The sequence below is a fragment of the Helobdella robusta genome (assembly GCF_000326865.2).
Source record: "Helobdella robusta unplaced genomic scaffold HELROscaffold_40, whole genome shotgun sequence".
Classification (NCBI taxonomy): Eukaryota; Metazoa; Annelida; class Clitellata; order Rhynchobdellida; family Glossiphoniidae; genus Helobdella; species Helobdella robusta.
In genome coordinates, this window is record NW_008704903.1 from 1,118,556 (window position 1) to 1,131,055 (window position 12,500).

Genomic DNA, 12,500 nt, shown 5'->3' on the forward strand with positions numbered 1-12,500 from the left:
CGACGACGATAATAATAGAAATAATAATAACTCTCATAATAATAATAATAATAATTATTATTATTATTATTATTATTCAAAAGCTATCTATGACGAGTTAGTAAGGACCGGTCCTGGGCCCGCTTGTATGACACTAGATCAGGTATATATATTGTGATTAATTGTCACGATAAGACTATAATAAAAATAAACTATAATTAACTATATTAATAGTAATAATTAATATATTTTATGATTTTCCTTATTCAGTTTATACAGACGACCATGTATTCGTAAGAGAAGAAGAAAGAGAGGAAGAAAGAGAGAGAAAAAGAGAGAGAAAGAAAGAGAGAGAGAAGGAGAAAGAGAGTGAATGAACAATAATAATTATAATAATAACATCGATGAGTAGCAACAACAACGACGGCGATGATGGCAGCCTTAATAAACAGCAACAAATACAACAACAACAACAATAATAATTATAATCATTTTTTTTATCTTTTAAACAAACGTGTGCACAATTTTTCATAAATAAGTGTTTCATTAATTTTTCATTCTTTCATTTGGTGGTTCATTCATTCATCCATTCGTTCATTCATTTATCCATCCATTCATTCATCTATTCATTCATCTGTTCATCCATTCATTCATCCATTCATCCATTCACTCATTCATCCATTCAAAAGGTCTTCATTTTTTCCATGTTTGTTTTTTAAATATTTTCTTCAGCGTATGCCATATATGTGAATTTTATAATTCATTACAATAATATATATATATATATATATATATATATATATATACATATTTAATTCAATTGTTAAAGTTTTTATGAATATTTATATGAATTCATGAATATTTATGAGTATTCATGAATATTTACGAGTATTCATGAATAATAATGATAACTTGTTTCTATTTGTTTGTAGTGCTGCAAACCTTTTTTTCGTATATATAATATATTTATATGAATGAATTCGTTGATTGCTAAGACGACGACGATGATGACGAAGATGATGATGATGATAATCTAGAAGATGATGATGAAGATGAAAAAGAGGAGGCTGATGATGAAAATGGTAGTACGGATTACAGCGCCCAGCCCTTCAATTCTCGTATTTACAAGGCAAATGAACTAACAACCAGTTTTGAAAATAAATTTTTTTTCACTTCATTCCTTTATGAAAGTAAATACGTACTCCCTCTCGTACACACACACACACACACACACACACACACACACACACACACACACACACACACACACACACACACACACACATGTACACACACACACACGAACACATGTCATGTATACATATACCCTGATGGCGAAACCTCTCTTGAAATAACAAAAATTGAATTGCTTCAAATTAAAAATAGCGTTTCTACTTTTAACACTTTGTTGCTATAATTATATTATTACTGGCGTCATAATATAATTTCGAAAATTTTATTATGACTAAAAATATGGTTAAGGTAAATAATTTTCTTATTATTGTTTGTTATACGGCGATTTTTCTTTGCTTCTTTAATTCTGCATATGGCATCGAAGACTCAGGTTATTATTATTATTATAATTAATATTATTTATTATAATTGTTGTATATCATTATTATTATTTATTATTATTATTAACCAGTTGACCGATCACAAGTCTCCGCTACTACACCCTCAGACAGTCTCTTCCCAGCAAAGATTGGCGAAACGTCCTTGACCTACTGCCGAAAAGTGGATTGCGCCCTGACTTGCTACGTCACAAAACCGTGTGAAGCGTTTCATCTTATTTCCTATACGTCTTTGGGTCAATCCCTTAATCTAAATTTAGTATCGGGAAAAACCGAAGTTGATGTAGCTATGTGCAGGTTTCGTTTTGTTAGGGTTATGAAGATATTGTTATGAATTTGTTGGTTTATAATTGTAATCAAGCAACCAATCAACCAGTCAATCAATCAATCAATCGATCGATCAATCAATCAATCAGTCAGTCACTGCTAATAATAATAATTAAGTTTAAATCAATTAAATGGACAGCAGAACACCTTTAAAATATTACATCGCTTACCCACCAAAATAGGTGCATAATGTTCAAAAGAGTTACTTTTGATGAATGGGTTGATATTGCGGATAAAAGTACCTGCAAAAAAATCAACACCACATTGCAAGTCTCATGTAGCTTCGGGTATTTAAAGGTTGACAATTTTATAAATCCAGGAATGCTTTATAAAACTGAGGGGATGGAATTCTTTATTGGTAATAATGATTAACTGCTAGTAATGATGATGATGATGACGAGATGATGATAATGATTAGGTAATAATGATGACGATAATTATTAGGTGATGATGATGATGCTTGTGATAAAATGATGAACGTTTATTTGTTTGTAACACTGTTGTAATTAATATAAGTAATTTTGTTAGAAAAACTAGTAGTAGTAGTATTAGTATTAGTAGTAGTAGTAGTAGTAATAGTAGTAGTAGTGGCGGTAATAGTAGTAGTAGTAGTAGTAGCAACTAAAGACATTGTTTGATATCCCAATCGTTACTATTTACATTAAAACCTACCAATATTTGTTTTTCAAAAAAATTTTTTTGTTTTACAAAAAAAAAAACTTGAAACTTAAAAAATATGGCGCCATATAAGTGCTTCTTTATCTTGTTGTTATTGTTATTAATAATAGTGGTAGTGGTAGTAGCAGTAGTAGCTACAGCAGCAGCAGAAGCAGTTGTAGTAGTATATGATTCGGAGATGTGCCTGTGCACATTATTCAATTCAAAACCGAATCGAGTCGAATCAAACACGGGTAACGCGCTCCAGAATACCGACAATGAATTCGACGATTTCGTTATTATAGAAGATGGCAAGGAAGCAACCGGAAATGGAAATGACACGAATAATAGTAAACCAAATACCGATTCGGATTCGGTGATGGTACCTGAAAAAAGTTCCGGTATCGATAAGGATGGATGGGCGTTAGCGATAGGATCCGTCCACTTCCGATTCAAACATTCCAGCACGGATTCAATCTACAAACGCGAAACTGATGATAACGATGGCCACGATGATAATAATAATAATAAAAATAACGATTGGGGTCTCGAAATGAAGGATCTTGAAAATTATCCTCTCAACTATAATGAAAAAAATTCCTATATCGATAATATCATTTTATTATGCCATTTTTATATTTTCATATTAAAAATGTAATAAATAATATCATATAAATATATATATATATACAAGATAGATGTACATATATATATATATATATCGTTGTTGCAGCAATGTTTGTAGTAATTGTAGTAGTAGTAGTAGCGTTGGTGGCAGTAGTAGCCGAAGTGGTGGCTGTTGTAGTTTTGTTAACTGTTGTCGGTATCAACATACTTGAACCACTCAGCTGCTCCATGACATTTTCATGAGTGAAGAATTGATTGAACGAACGAACGAATGAATGAATGAATGAATGAATTATTGATTGATTGTTTGCTTGTTCGTCAGCTGACAACCGCGAATTTCATTCGGTTTAATATTATAGCTATTATTATTATTAATTATCATTATTAATATTATTTATTATTATTATTGATATTATCACTATGAAGAGACAACGCAATATTTTAAATCTAAAAAAATCTTTATATACTTTCAGGAAAATAGAAATAATAATAATAATAAAAACAACAATAATAATATTAAAATGATAATAATAACAATAATAATAATAATAATAATAATAATATGATAACAAACCTATGGAACATAGTAGGTAACGAAACTATCTTATACTGTTAACAACAGAATCCACTGTAACATAATTACAATAATTAATAATAATTACAAATAATAACAATAATAATTAATAATAATTAATAAAAAGTATAATAATAAATAACGATAATAATATTAATATTAATAACAATATTAATAATAACAAATAAAATTACAACACTATGGACATGAATGTATATTCAACTACAAAAAATTAAACAAACATAATTATAAACACATACATACAAACAAACAAACAAACATTCATACATGCATACATACATACACACAAAAAAAAAGCAAACAAACATGAAAACACACCTGGAAAAACAAAAAAAAAACCCACACACAATCAGAAAGTGCATACATTTATACACTGTTGTATAAATCTACAAAGAAATACACATAGATACATATACATATACATATACACTAACATATACATATTCATATACATACATACATTCAAAAAGCAGAAATATTTTTAATAGAAATGAATAAAAATCTCTTTTTATATATATATATGTATAATATACTATATATGTATGGTTCTTGGTTACATTATAAATACACACACACATACATACAAACACACACACAAACAATTAAGCCATCACCATCACCATCGTATCATCACTATCATTTTCACCATCACCATTGTATAATAATCATATAACCACAATACCGCTGACCATCATCATTATCAAAATTACAATCTCAAAAGACACCAATGATATAACCATTATCATCATCTTCTTCCAAGTTACCATCATCATCACCATCATCATCATCTTAGCTATCATCACCATCATCTTCACCATCAAAAACCTTTCAACAGAAGATTAACGAAAAATTTGAAAAAAAAAAAATAAGAAAAAAATTTATTTTACAAGAAAAATATACAATAAAAAAACCCTCCATTCCTTCCTATATTGTAGAATTGAAAATGTGAAAATGATAAACATATACATACATACATACATACATACACATACATACATACATACATACATACATACATACATACATACACATACATACATACATACATACACATACATACACATACATGTACATGTGCATTTGTCTGTGTACGAATGTCTAAGTTTACAAGTACATCAAAATAGTACATACAAATTAAACATGTAAGCTCGATTGACTAATATTCAAAAACACATCAAATACGTACATAAAGAGCGCACACACACACACACACACACACACACACACACACACACACACACACACACACACACACACACACACACACACCAACAAACATCATTCAAACACATATATACATTACACACAAAAACACACACACATGCAGAAACCTAAACACACCTTTCCCTCCCCCCTCCACACACACAAACAAACAAACAGACAAAGACATACAAACTTATACATCAACGAAGCGATTGTATATTTTTAGATTACAGAAGGTTTTTTTAACATGATTAACAGCAACAAGACTAAAGAGCTATATAGATATACATACACAAATATGCATGTGTATATATATATATATATATATGTATATATATATATATATATATATATATACATACATATAAATTAGACAGTGAAAAGAATAGAGATAGGTTCTAATGTATGTATGTATATGTATATATATATATACATATATATATATACACATATGTAAATATATATATTAAATAGCTAATTACAAGGTATATACACACATGTATATGTTTCTATGTATTATAAATATAACAACGATTATCATAATTTGATTAAAGGAATAATTATATTAAATAATAGTTACAATAATTATGTGCATGTCATATGAATGTACGTGTGTGTGGTTGGTTTGTCGTATGTGTGTTTGCTCGTTTTTTTGATTGCATGTATGTATGTATGTATGTGTGTGTGTATGTTTATTTGTATGTTTGTATGTATATATGTTTTAAATAAAATGTCGTCACAGACTAATTTTTAAATTGAAAAAATACCATGGCAAACTATTTCTCATTTGTTTCAAATAAAATGTGGTTATGAACAATTATATGTATGTATGTCTTTATATGTATGTATGCATGTATGTATGTCTGTGTGAGTGTGTATGTTTGTATATTAAAATTATTAAACACATCGTCATGATAGTCACAAATACATTGGAATAATGTAGCAATCAATTATAATAATTCATTCATTTATCCATCCATTCATTCATCAATTCATTCAATCAATCAATCATTCATCCATTAGTTCATTAATTTATTTGATTTGATTAGTCCATCGCTCAATCAATCAATCAATCAATCAACCAACCAACCAATGAGCCAGCCAGCCACCAGACACAATCTCAAACAACCTCCATAACAATACAACTCAGTAGCACTTGGGCACTGACCATACAGACACTCCAAGTCAGCACATCCGCTCTCGAAATTAGCCCACCGCTACTCCGCGGGCTTATACTACCCCCCTCGAAACCAGCACATCCCTACTCCTGGGGTTGATACTGGCCTTCGGTTTCCGTGGCGTAGTCGTTGAAGAAATCCTTTAAATACGCGAACGTTGGGCGTTTTTCTGGCATTCTGTCCCAAGACTGGATCATCATGTCGTACATACGCACGGGGCACTCTATGACGCCACCTGATGGGCGGGGCATGCGGTAGCCCTCCTGTAGACGCTGTAGGGTCGTCGCGTTATCCATTCCTGTGTAGGTGTACGTGTGTGCGTGTGTGTGTGTTTGTGTGTTGGTATGCGTGTGTGTACGTGCTTGCTGTTGGTTGATTAATTGATTTAGAGATGATGCGATTGATTGAATTGTTTGAAATATCGAGAAATCAAGTAGAAATGTTCAATCAATCAATCAATCAATCAATCAATCAACCAATCAATCAATCAACCAACCAATCAATCAACTAAATAGAATTGTTTAATCAATAAATCAAATGAACTCGGGGAAACCGGACAGTAACTACAAACAACACACAACAACAAAATAAGAGCGCCAACAGTATCAGGCCAGCACAACAAAAACATTAACAACACACATACACCCCACAACGACAACAACAACAACACACATACAGCCACAACGACAACAACAACAACGACAGCAACGGCTTTCACCTGGATAAGGAACCCTGCCAAAGGTAATCATCTCGTACAGGAGAATACCGAACGACCAGACGTCTGATTTAATACTGAACCTTCGCTTGAATGCGGCTTCTGGAGCAGTCCACTTGATTGGGAATTTGGCGTCTGCGCGAGTAAAAATTTATGTACGTGTGCGTGTGTATGTGTGGATGTGCGTATGTGTATGTGTGGATGTACGTGTGTGTGGATGTGCGTGTGTGTGTATCTGTGGATGTGCGTGTGCACAATCATTCATTCCCTTTCCTCTTCCTCCTCACCTTCCCTGGCATTGTAGATAGCATCGTTGTCGTTGTCGTGCATGGCCGGGTCCTCGAGTAGGCGGGCCAGTCCGAAGTCTGCCACCTTCACGGTGTTGTTCTCCCCGACCAGGATGTTGGCAGCCCTCAAATCTCGGTGTATGTAGTTCTGCTCCTCCAAGTAAGCCATCCCGTCTGCTATCTGTGTATGTGTGTGCGTGCGTGTGTGTACGTAAGTACAGAGATGTACATGAGTGTGCACACAACAAACAAACGAACGAACAAACAAACAAACAAGCCATCCACCAATCCAACCGACCTGGGCAGCCATGTCCAGGATGCACCTGATGTTAATATTCCTGCCGTTATCCTTCTGCAGGTACTCAAGTAGCGAGCCGTTGACCATGAGTTCTGTGATGATGTACATGGGCTCGCCCTTCGTACAGACTCCCATCAGTTGCACCAGCTTCCTGTGTCGGAGTCGGTGCATTATTTTTGCCTCCTCGAGGAAAGCCTCCGGACTCATTGAGCCGGGTTTCAACGTTTTAATCGCAACGTCCACCATACGCCTGAATTTGCCTGTAAATGTTGTTGTTGTGTTGTTGTTGTACATTGTTGTTCTGTGAGTGAGTGTGATTTGTACAGTTTTTTTTACAAATAAACAAACAAAACCAAACTCCTCTGACTAACCTGACCAAACCTCTCCAAACTGACCGGCCCCAAGCTTACTCCTCTTCTCGATTTCAGACCGATCAACTTCCAGTTCTTTAAACGGGATGGCCTCTGGCTCTTTAGGGCAAGCCTTGGTCAGCTGGTAGCAGAGACCGTCTGCTTGAGCTGTGATTGATTGATTGGTTGGTTGATTGATTGATTGATTGGTGGATTGTGATTGGCCAGTTGATTTTGATTAGTTTGGATAGGTGGTTGTGATTGGTTGTGATAGGGTGATTAAAAGATTGAGATTGCAAATAAAAAACAAACAAGTCAATCAATCAATCAATCAATCAGTCAATCAATCAAACAAACAAACAACTAGCCAGCCTGCAGGCAACCAACCAACCTTGGTAATGTTCAACCAGATGCAACAAATCTATGAATGTTCTCTTAGGACTTATGTATACACCTCCATCATCCATAACTCTGTGTGTTCGTGTGTGCGCGTGTTTGTGTGTGTGTGTGTGCGTTAATATTTGTAGTCGTTAATATTTGTCACATACAGTGTACGTACTTATGCAAATAAAAAAAAACAAATCAACATGCATGCATACAAACACGTACACTAACACATATAAATCCACACAAACATGTATACAAACACACTAAGACACACCCATATACATACAAAGGAGCAAACGTACAAACAGACACAACATACAAACAAAACAAACATACCAACAAAACAAACATACGAACAAAACAAACATATGAACAAAACAAACATACGAACAAAACAAACAAACATACATACAAACCTGATGCGATAATGCTTAATAGTAACTTCTCTTAATTCTTGCACGTAATCCCTTATTGATAAAGCATATGACCTATTGTCTGGATGTTGTTGTTGTTGATGATGATGAAGATGATGATGGTGGTGATGAAGATGAAGAAGATGATGAAGATAAAGATGACGTAGATGAAGACGACGATGACGTAGATGATTTATGATAATGATGATGATGATGATGTGTCATGATTTCATTCACAATTACAACAACGGTATTCCCAATGATGAGAAAAAAATGATGATGACGATGACGACGAAGAAGATGAAGTACACACAAAAAAACACCACCATCACCACAACAAAACCAACAACAAAAACAACAACAACAACAACAACAACAGAAAGAAAAAAACAATGACCTTGACTCTTCCTGATTAGGAAAGTACCTCTGGGATTTCCAGGCAGCATCAGCTGTTTATCCGCCTCCCTTCTATCTATGGAAAACCACCAGCTGAATGGGTCATAATAAATTATGATCACATACACACGTACACACATATACACAAACACACGCACGCACAATAACAAACACGTACACACAGACGTAAACACACATTTTATTTTAACATTTAAAATTAATATGATACATTGTAGGTATTTACAATGTTCAAAGCATTTACATGTGGAAAACCCACAGCAATTGTGTTAAATATATTGGCATTACAGATGTTTCAAGAGTATCAAATGAAAATTTAAATAATAATAATATTAATAATAATAATAGTAAAAATGATTATTATTATTATTATTATTGTGGGAAAACCATAACTTAAGTGGCTAATCACCAACACAAACAAAAAATAATTAACAATAATAATCTTCTTGACTGGTCCAATCAACTGAAAAGACATTTACTTATTATTATTATTATTATCATTATTATTATTATTATTACTATCACTTTTATTATAACTAAGCTGTAATCGTAATCTTAATCATCATCATCAAAAACCATTGAAGAAAGAAATGAATGAACCAATATGTGAATGAAAGAATGAATGAATGAACAAATGAATGGATGAATAGATGGATGAGTGAATGGATGAACGAATGAATGAACGAACGAATGGGTGAATGAATGATTGCAATAGCATAACAAACCAGCAAACCTCAAACCACCATTAAAAATAACATAATGAAAAGGTTACATTTAATAGCAATCATTCCCCTGCCTATTGATGTTATTATGGCTAACAACAACAATAATAATAACACTACAAACAACAATAATAATAATAAAAAAAACAACAATAATAATACCGACACTAATTAGTTTGCTGGTAAAAAATAACAAAATAATGTAATTGAATAAAACAAACAAACAGTTTAACCAATGGAAGAAGGAACAGATAAAGCAAATAAATGACTAAGGTTGATTATTGAAGAAATGTATGAATGAATGAATGAATGAATGAATGAATGAAGGAATGAATGAATGAATGAGCAAATGAATGAATGAGCAAATGAATGAGCAAATGAATGAATGAATGAGCAAATGAATGAATGAATGAGCAAATGAATGATTGAATGAGCGAATGAATGAATGAATAACTGAATGAATGAATTAATGGAATGAATGAATGAACAGGTGATCTGGTTGCTAACTCTTGTGACTCGGGCCTATTGTCATCGAGGACGACGTAGTTGCTAGGAATGTAGCCCTGGCGTCCGTTGGTCGTGTGCCGGGCAAGCCACCAGTCGTCCATGTCACTTAGGGAAGGAGTGAGAACAATTATTACCGCCAAAAAAAATATTTTAAAAAATTATTTTAAAAAATATATTGATTAATAATATTTATTAAAAATCATAGCAACAACAACTAACAACTACAACAACAATAATAATAAAATAATAATAATAACTTGGTCCCAATGATGGCCAGTCTATCTCCTTTTCTAAAACCCAAGTCGTCGATCTGCCGGGCGTCATAATCGTAAAGAGCTTTTACAATCTTCTGAGCTATTTTTAGTAGTTGATATTTAAGTAAGATCATAACTAAATTGAAAAAAAACCTACATATTTATCTTGGTCATTCATTCATTCATTCATTCATTCATTCATTCATTCATTCATTCATTCATTCATTCAGTCAGTCAGTCAGTCACTCATTTGATTATTCATTCAATCATACAAAAATTCATTCATCTAATTAACAAATTAAATTATATAATTGAGGCTACCAACTAATTGAACACCTAACTAAAAGTATTCAAAAATGAATAAGTACTACAGCATTAAACCCATCCCTGCCATCACTAATTAAACCAAAAAAAACTAAATAGGGTAACTCATTCCCTAACTAACCAACAATCACTAAACTAACTATTCCAACTCTAAAGTAACTAACGTTTTTTAGACTGTTGCGGCTGTTGCATAATCTGCATTTGATTGTTAGGACTCGGCATGGGGTATGGATTGTGGATTTGATTATTTTGTATTGGTTTGAAATTCGTTGAACTCTTCGGGGGCTGTGATTTGTTGGTCTGTGATGACGAAGAACTGAAACATGACCCCATCTTTTTGACGTGTTATTAGGTAGGTAGGAGATGAACTCGTTATTTATGATCAGATACTTGTACTTTTTAAGACTCACAGATGATCTTCTTACTTTCTAGAATTAAATTTTTAATTCACATGCTTTTTAAAAAAGATATCTTCAACTGTAAATTATTAAAAAATGGAATTTCGTATTAGATCTTATCTTAGTTAATTGCTAAATATAACTTAACAAGCAACTAAAGTAAAAAACTGAAAAAATTAAACACCTGACTTTGAAATGTAATTTAAAAATAGACATTACACCAAAAAGTTGAAAAAAAACGCTAAAATAAAATAGTAAAAATGGCCATGACCATCATGAGATGTACATAAAAATTAAAATTATAAAAGATCTTTTATTGAATAATAATTTGATTATATTATCTAATTAGCAGACTTTAAATTAATCATTTGATATTATTACACTAACTTAATGTTATTAATTTTTAAATTTTAGTAATTAATAATCTCCAGAAATTTTTTAATTTTGCTGTTAATAAAATCAATCAATCAATCACTACAAGACCAACTAGCTTTTTTAATCTGATTGCTTGGTTAAGCACTTCAATTTAATAACGAATCAATCAGAACGTAATTCACTTACCCTAACTTTACTTCAATTTCCGATCCAGTGATTATTTTTACTAGACAAGTTTGAAACAGAAAAAACATCAATTTTAAAAAATAAAAAAGTTAAGGTCCAGTTTGAGCAAATGACAAAAATAGTTGAAAAGTAACGGCTTTAAAGCGCCGACTGTAACGGACATGATTATAAAAAACTAATAACAAGATTGCGAACTTATAAAAATGTTAACGTCTGCAGTCCGGCAGCCATTAAGCTCTTTAAATGAGAATGTTTTTTAGAAAACAATAATCACTGTGAAGAATCAGGAAGTTGATTAATATATTTTATTAATAGTGAAGCGCTTCATTTAATTTTAGTGTGTGTTCTGTAATACATAATGATAATTATTCCATTAATTCAAGATACTATATATAAAAACCGAAAAAATTTTTATTAAAAAATTATACAATTTCATGTTTAAAAATTGTGTACTACATAAATCTAGTAAAAAACTGCAAGTCTTATTCACTTTATCAGTCCCACATGTCAAAAATTGAACTATAGTACAAGTTCAGTAATACACTAATATATATAATATAATATAATACAGATATATATGGTAATATATAATGACAACTGTTTAATCAATCAATTAGCTTATTTTCGCGATGTTCAACAGCGCTCCTCAATGAATTTTGAAAACAGATGGGTCTTGAGATCCGCTCTGAACTTCGCAAGTGATGGAGAAGTAGTCAGAGAAGTAGGTAGAGAG

The 12,500-nt window shown here is 32.2% G+C and overlaps 3 protein-coding genes across 3 annotated transcripts in view; 2 read left to right on the plus strand and 1 right to left on the minus strand.

Annotated features, from left to right (window-relative positions):
• HELRODRAFT_176981 (hypothetical protein) overlaps window positions 1-2,249 on the plus strand; it is a gene marked incomplete at both ends in the record, with an annotated part of 13,728 nt that extends 11,479 nt beyond the window's left edge. The window contains 2 exons of the mRNA XM_009025202.1: window positions 1,625-1,847; window positions 2,060-2,249. Coding sequence (XP_009023450.1) covers window positions 1,625-1,847; window positions 2,060-2,249 — 413 coding nt within the window. The remainder of the gene's footprint in view (window positions 1-1,624; window positions 1,848-2,059) is intronic.
• Window positions 2,250-2,733: 484 nt separating this feature from the next.
• On the plus strand, window positions 2,734-3,192 carry HELRODRAFT_176982 (hypothetical protein; the record flags this gene model as incomplete). The annotated part of the gene is made up of 1 exon (XM_009025203.1): window positions 2,734-3,192. One exon carries the CDS (start codon window positions 2,734-2,736, stop codon window positions 3,190-3,192), a length of 459 nt encoding a protein of 152 aa, XP_009023451.1.
• Window positions 3,193-6,220: 3,028 nt separating this feature from the next.
• Window positions 6,221-10,618, minus strand: HELRODRAFT_84516 (hypothetical protein; the record flags this gene model as incomplete). The annotated part of the gene is made up of 10 exons (XM_009025081.1): window positions 6,221-6,435; window positions 6,856-6,987; window positions 7,140-7,320; window positions 7,438-7,697; window positions 7,809-7,955; window positions 8,179-8,258; window positions 8,591-8,669; window positions 8,985-9,076; window positions 10,231-10,335; window positions 10,488-10,618. 10 exons carry the CDS (start codon window positions 10,616-10,618, stop codon window positions 6,221-6,223), a joined length of 1,422 nt encoding a protein of 473 aa, XP_009023329.1.
• Between the last annotated feature and the right edge of the window lie 1,882 nt (window positions 10,619-12,500).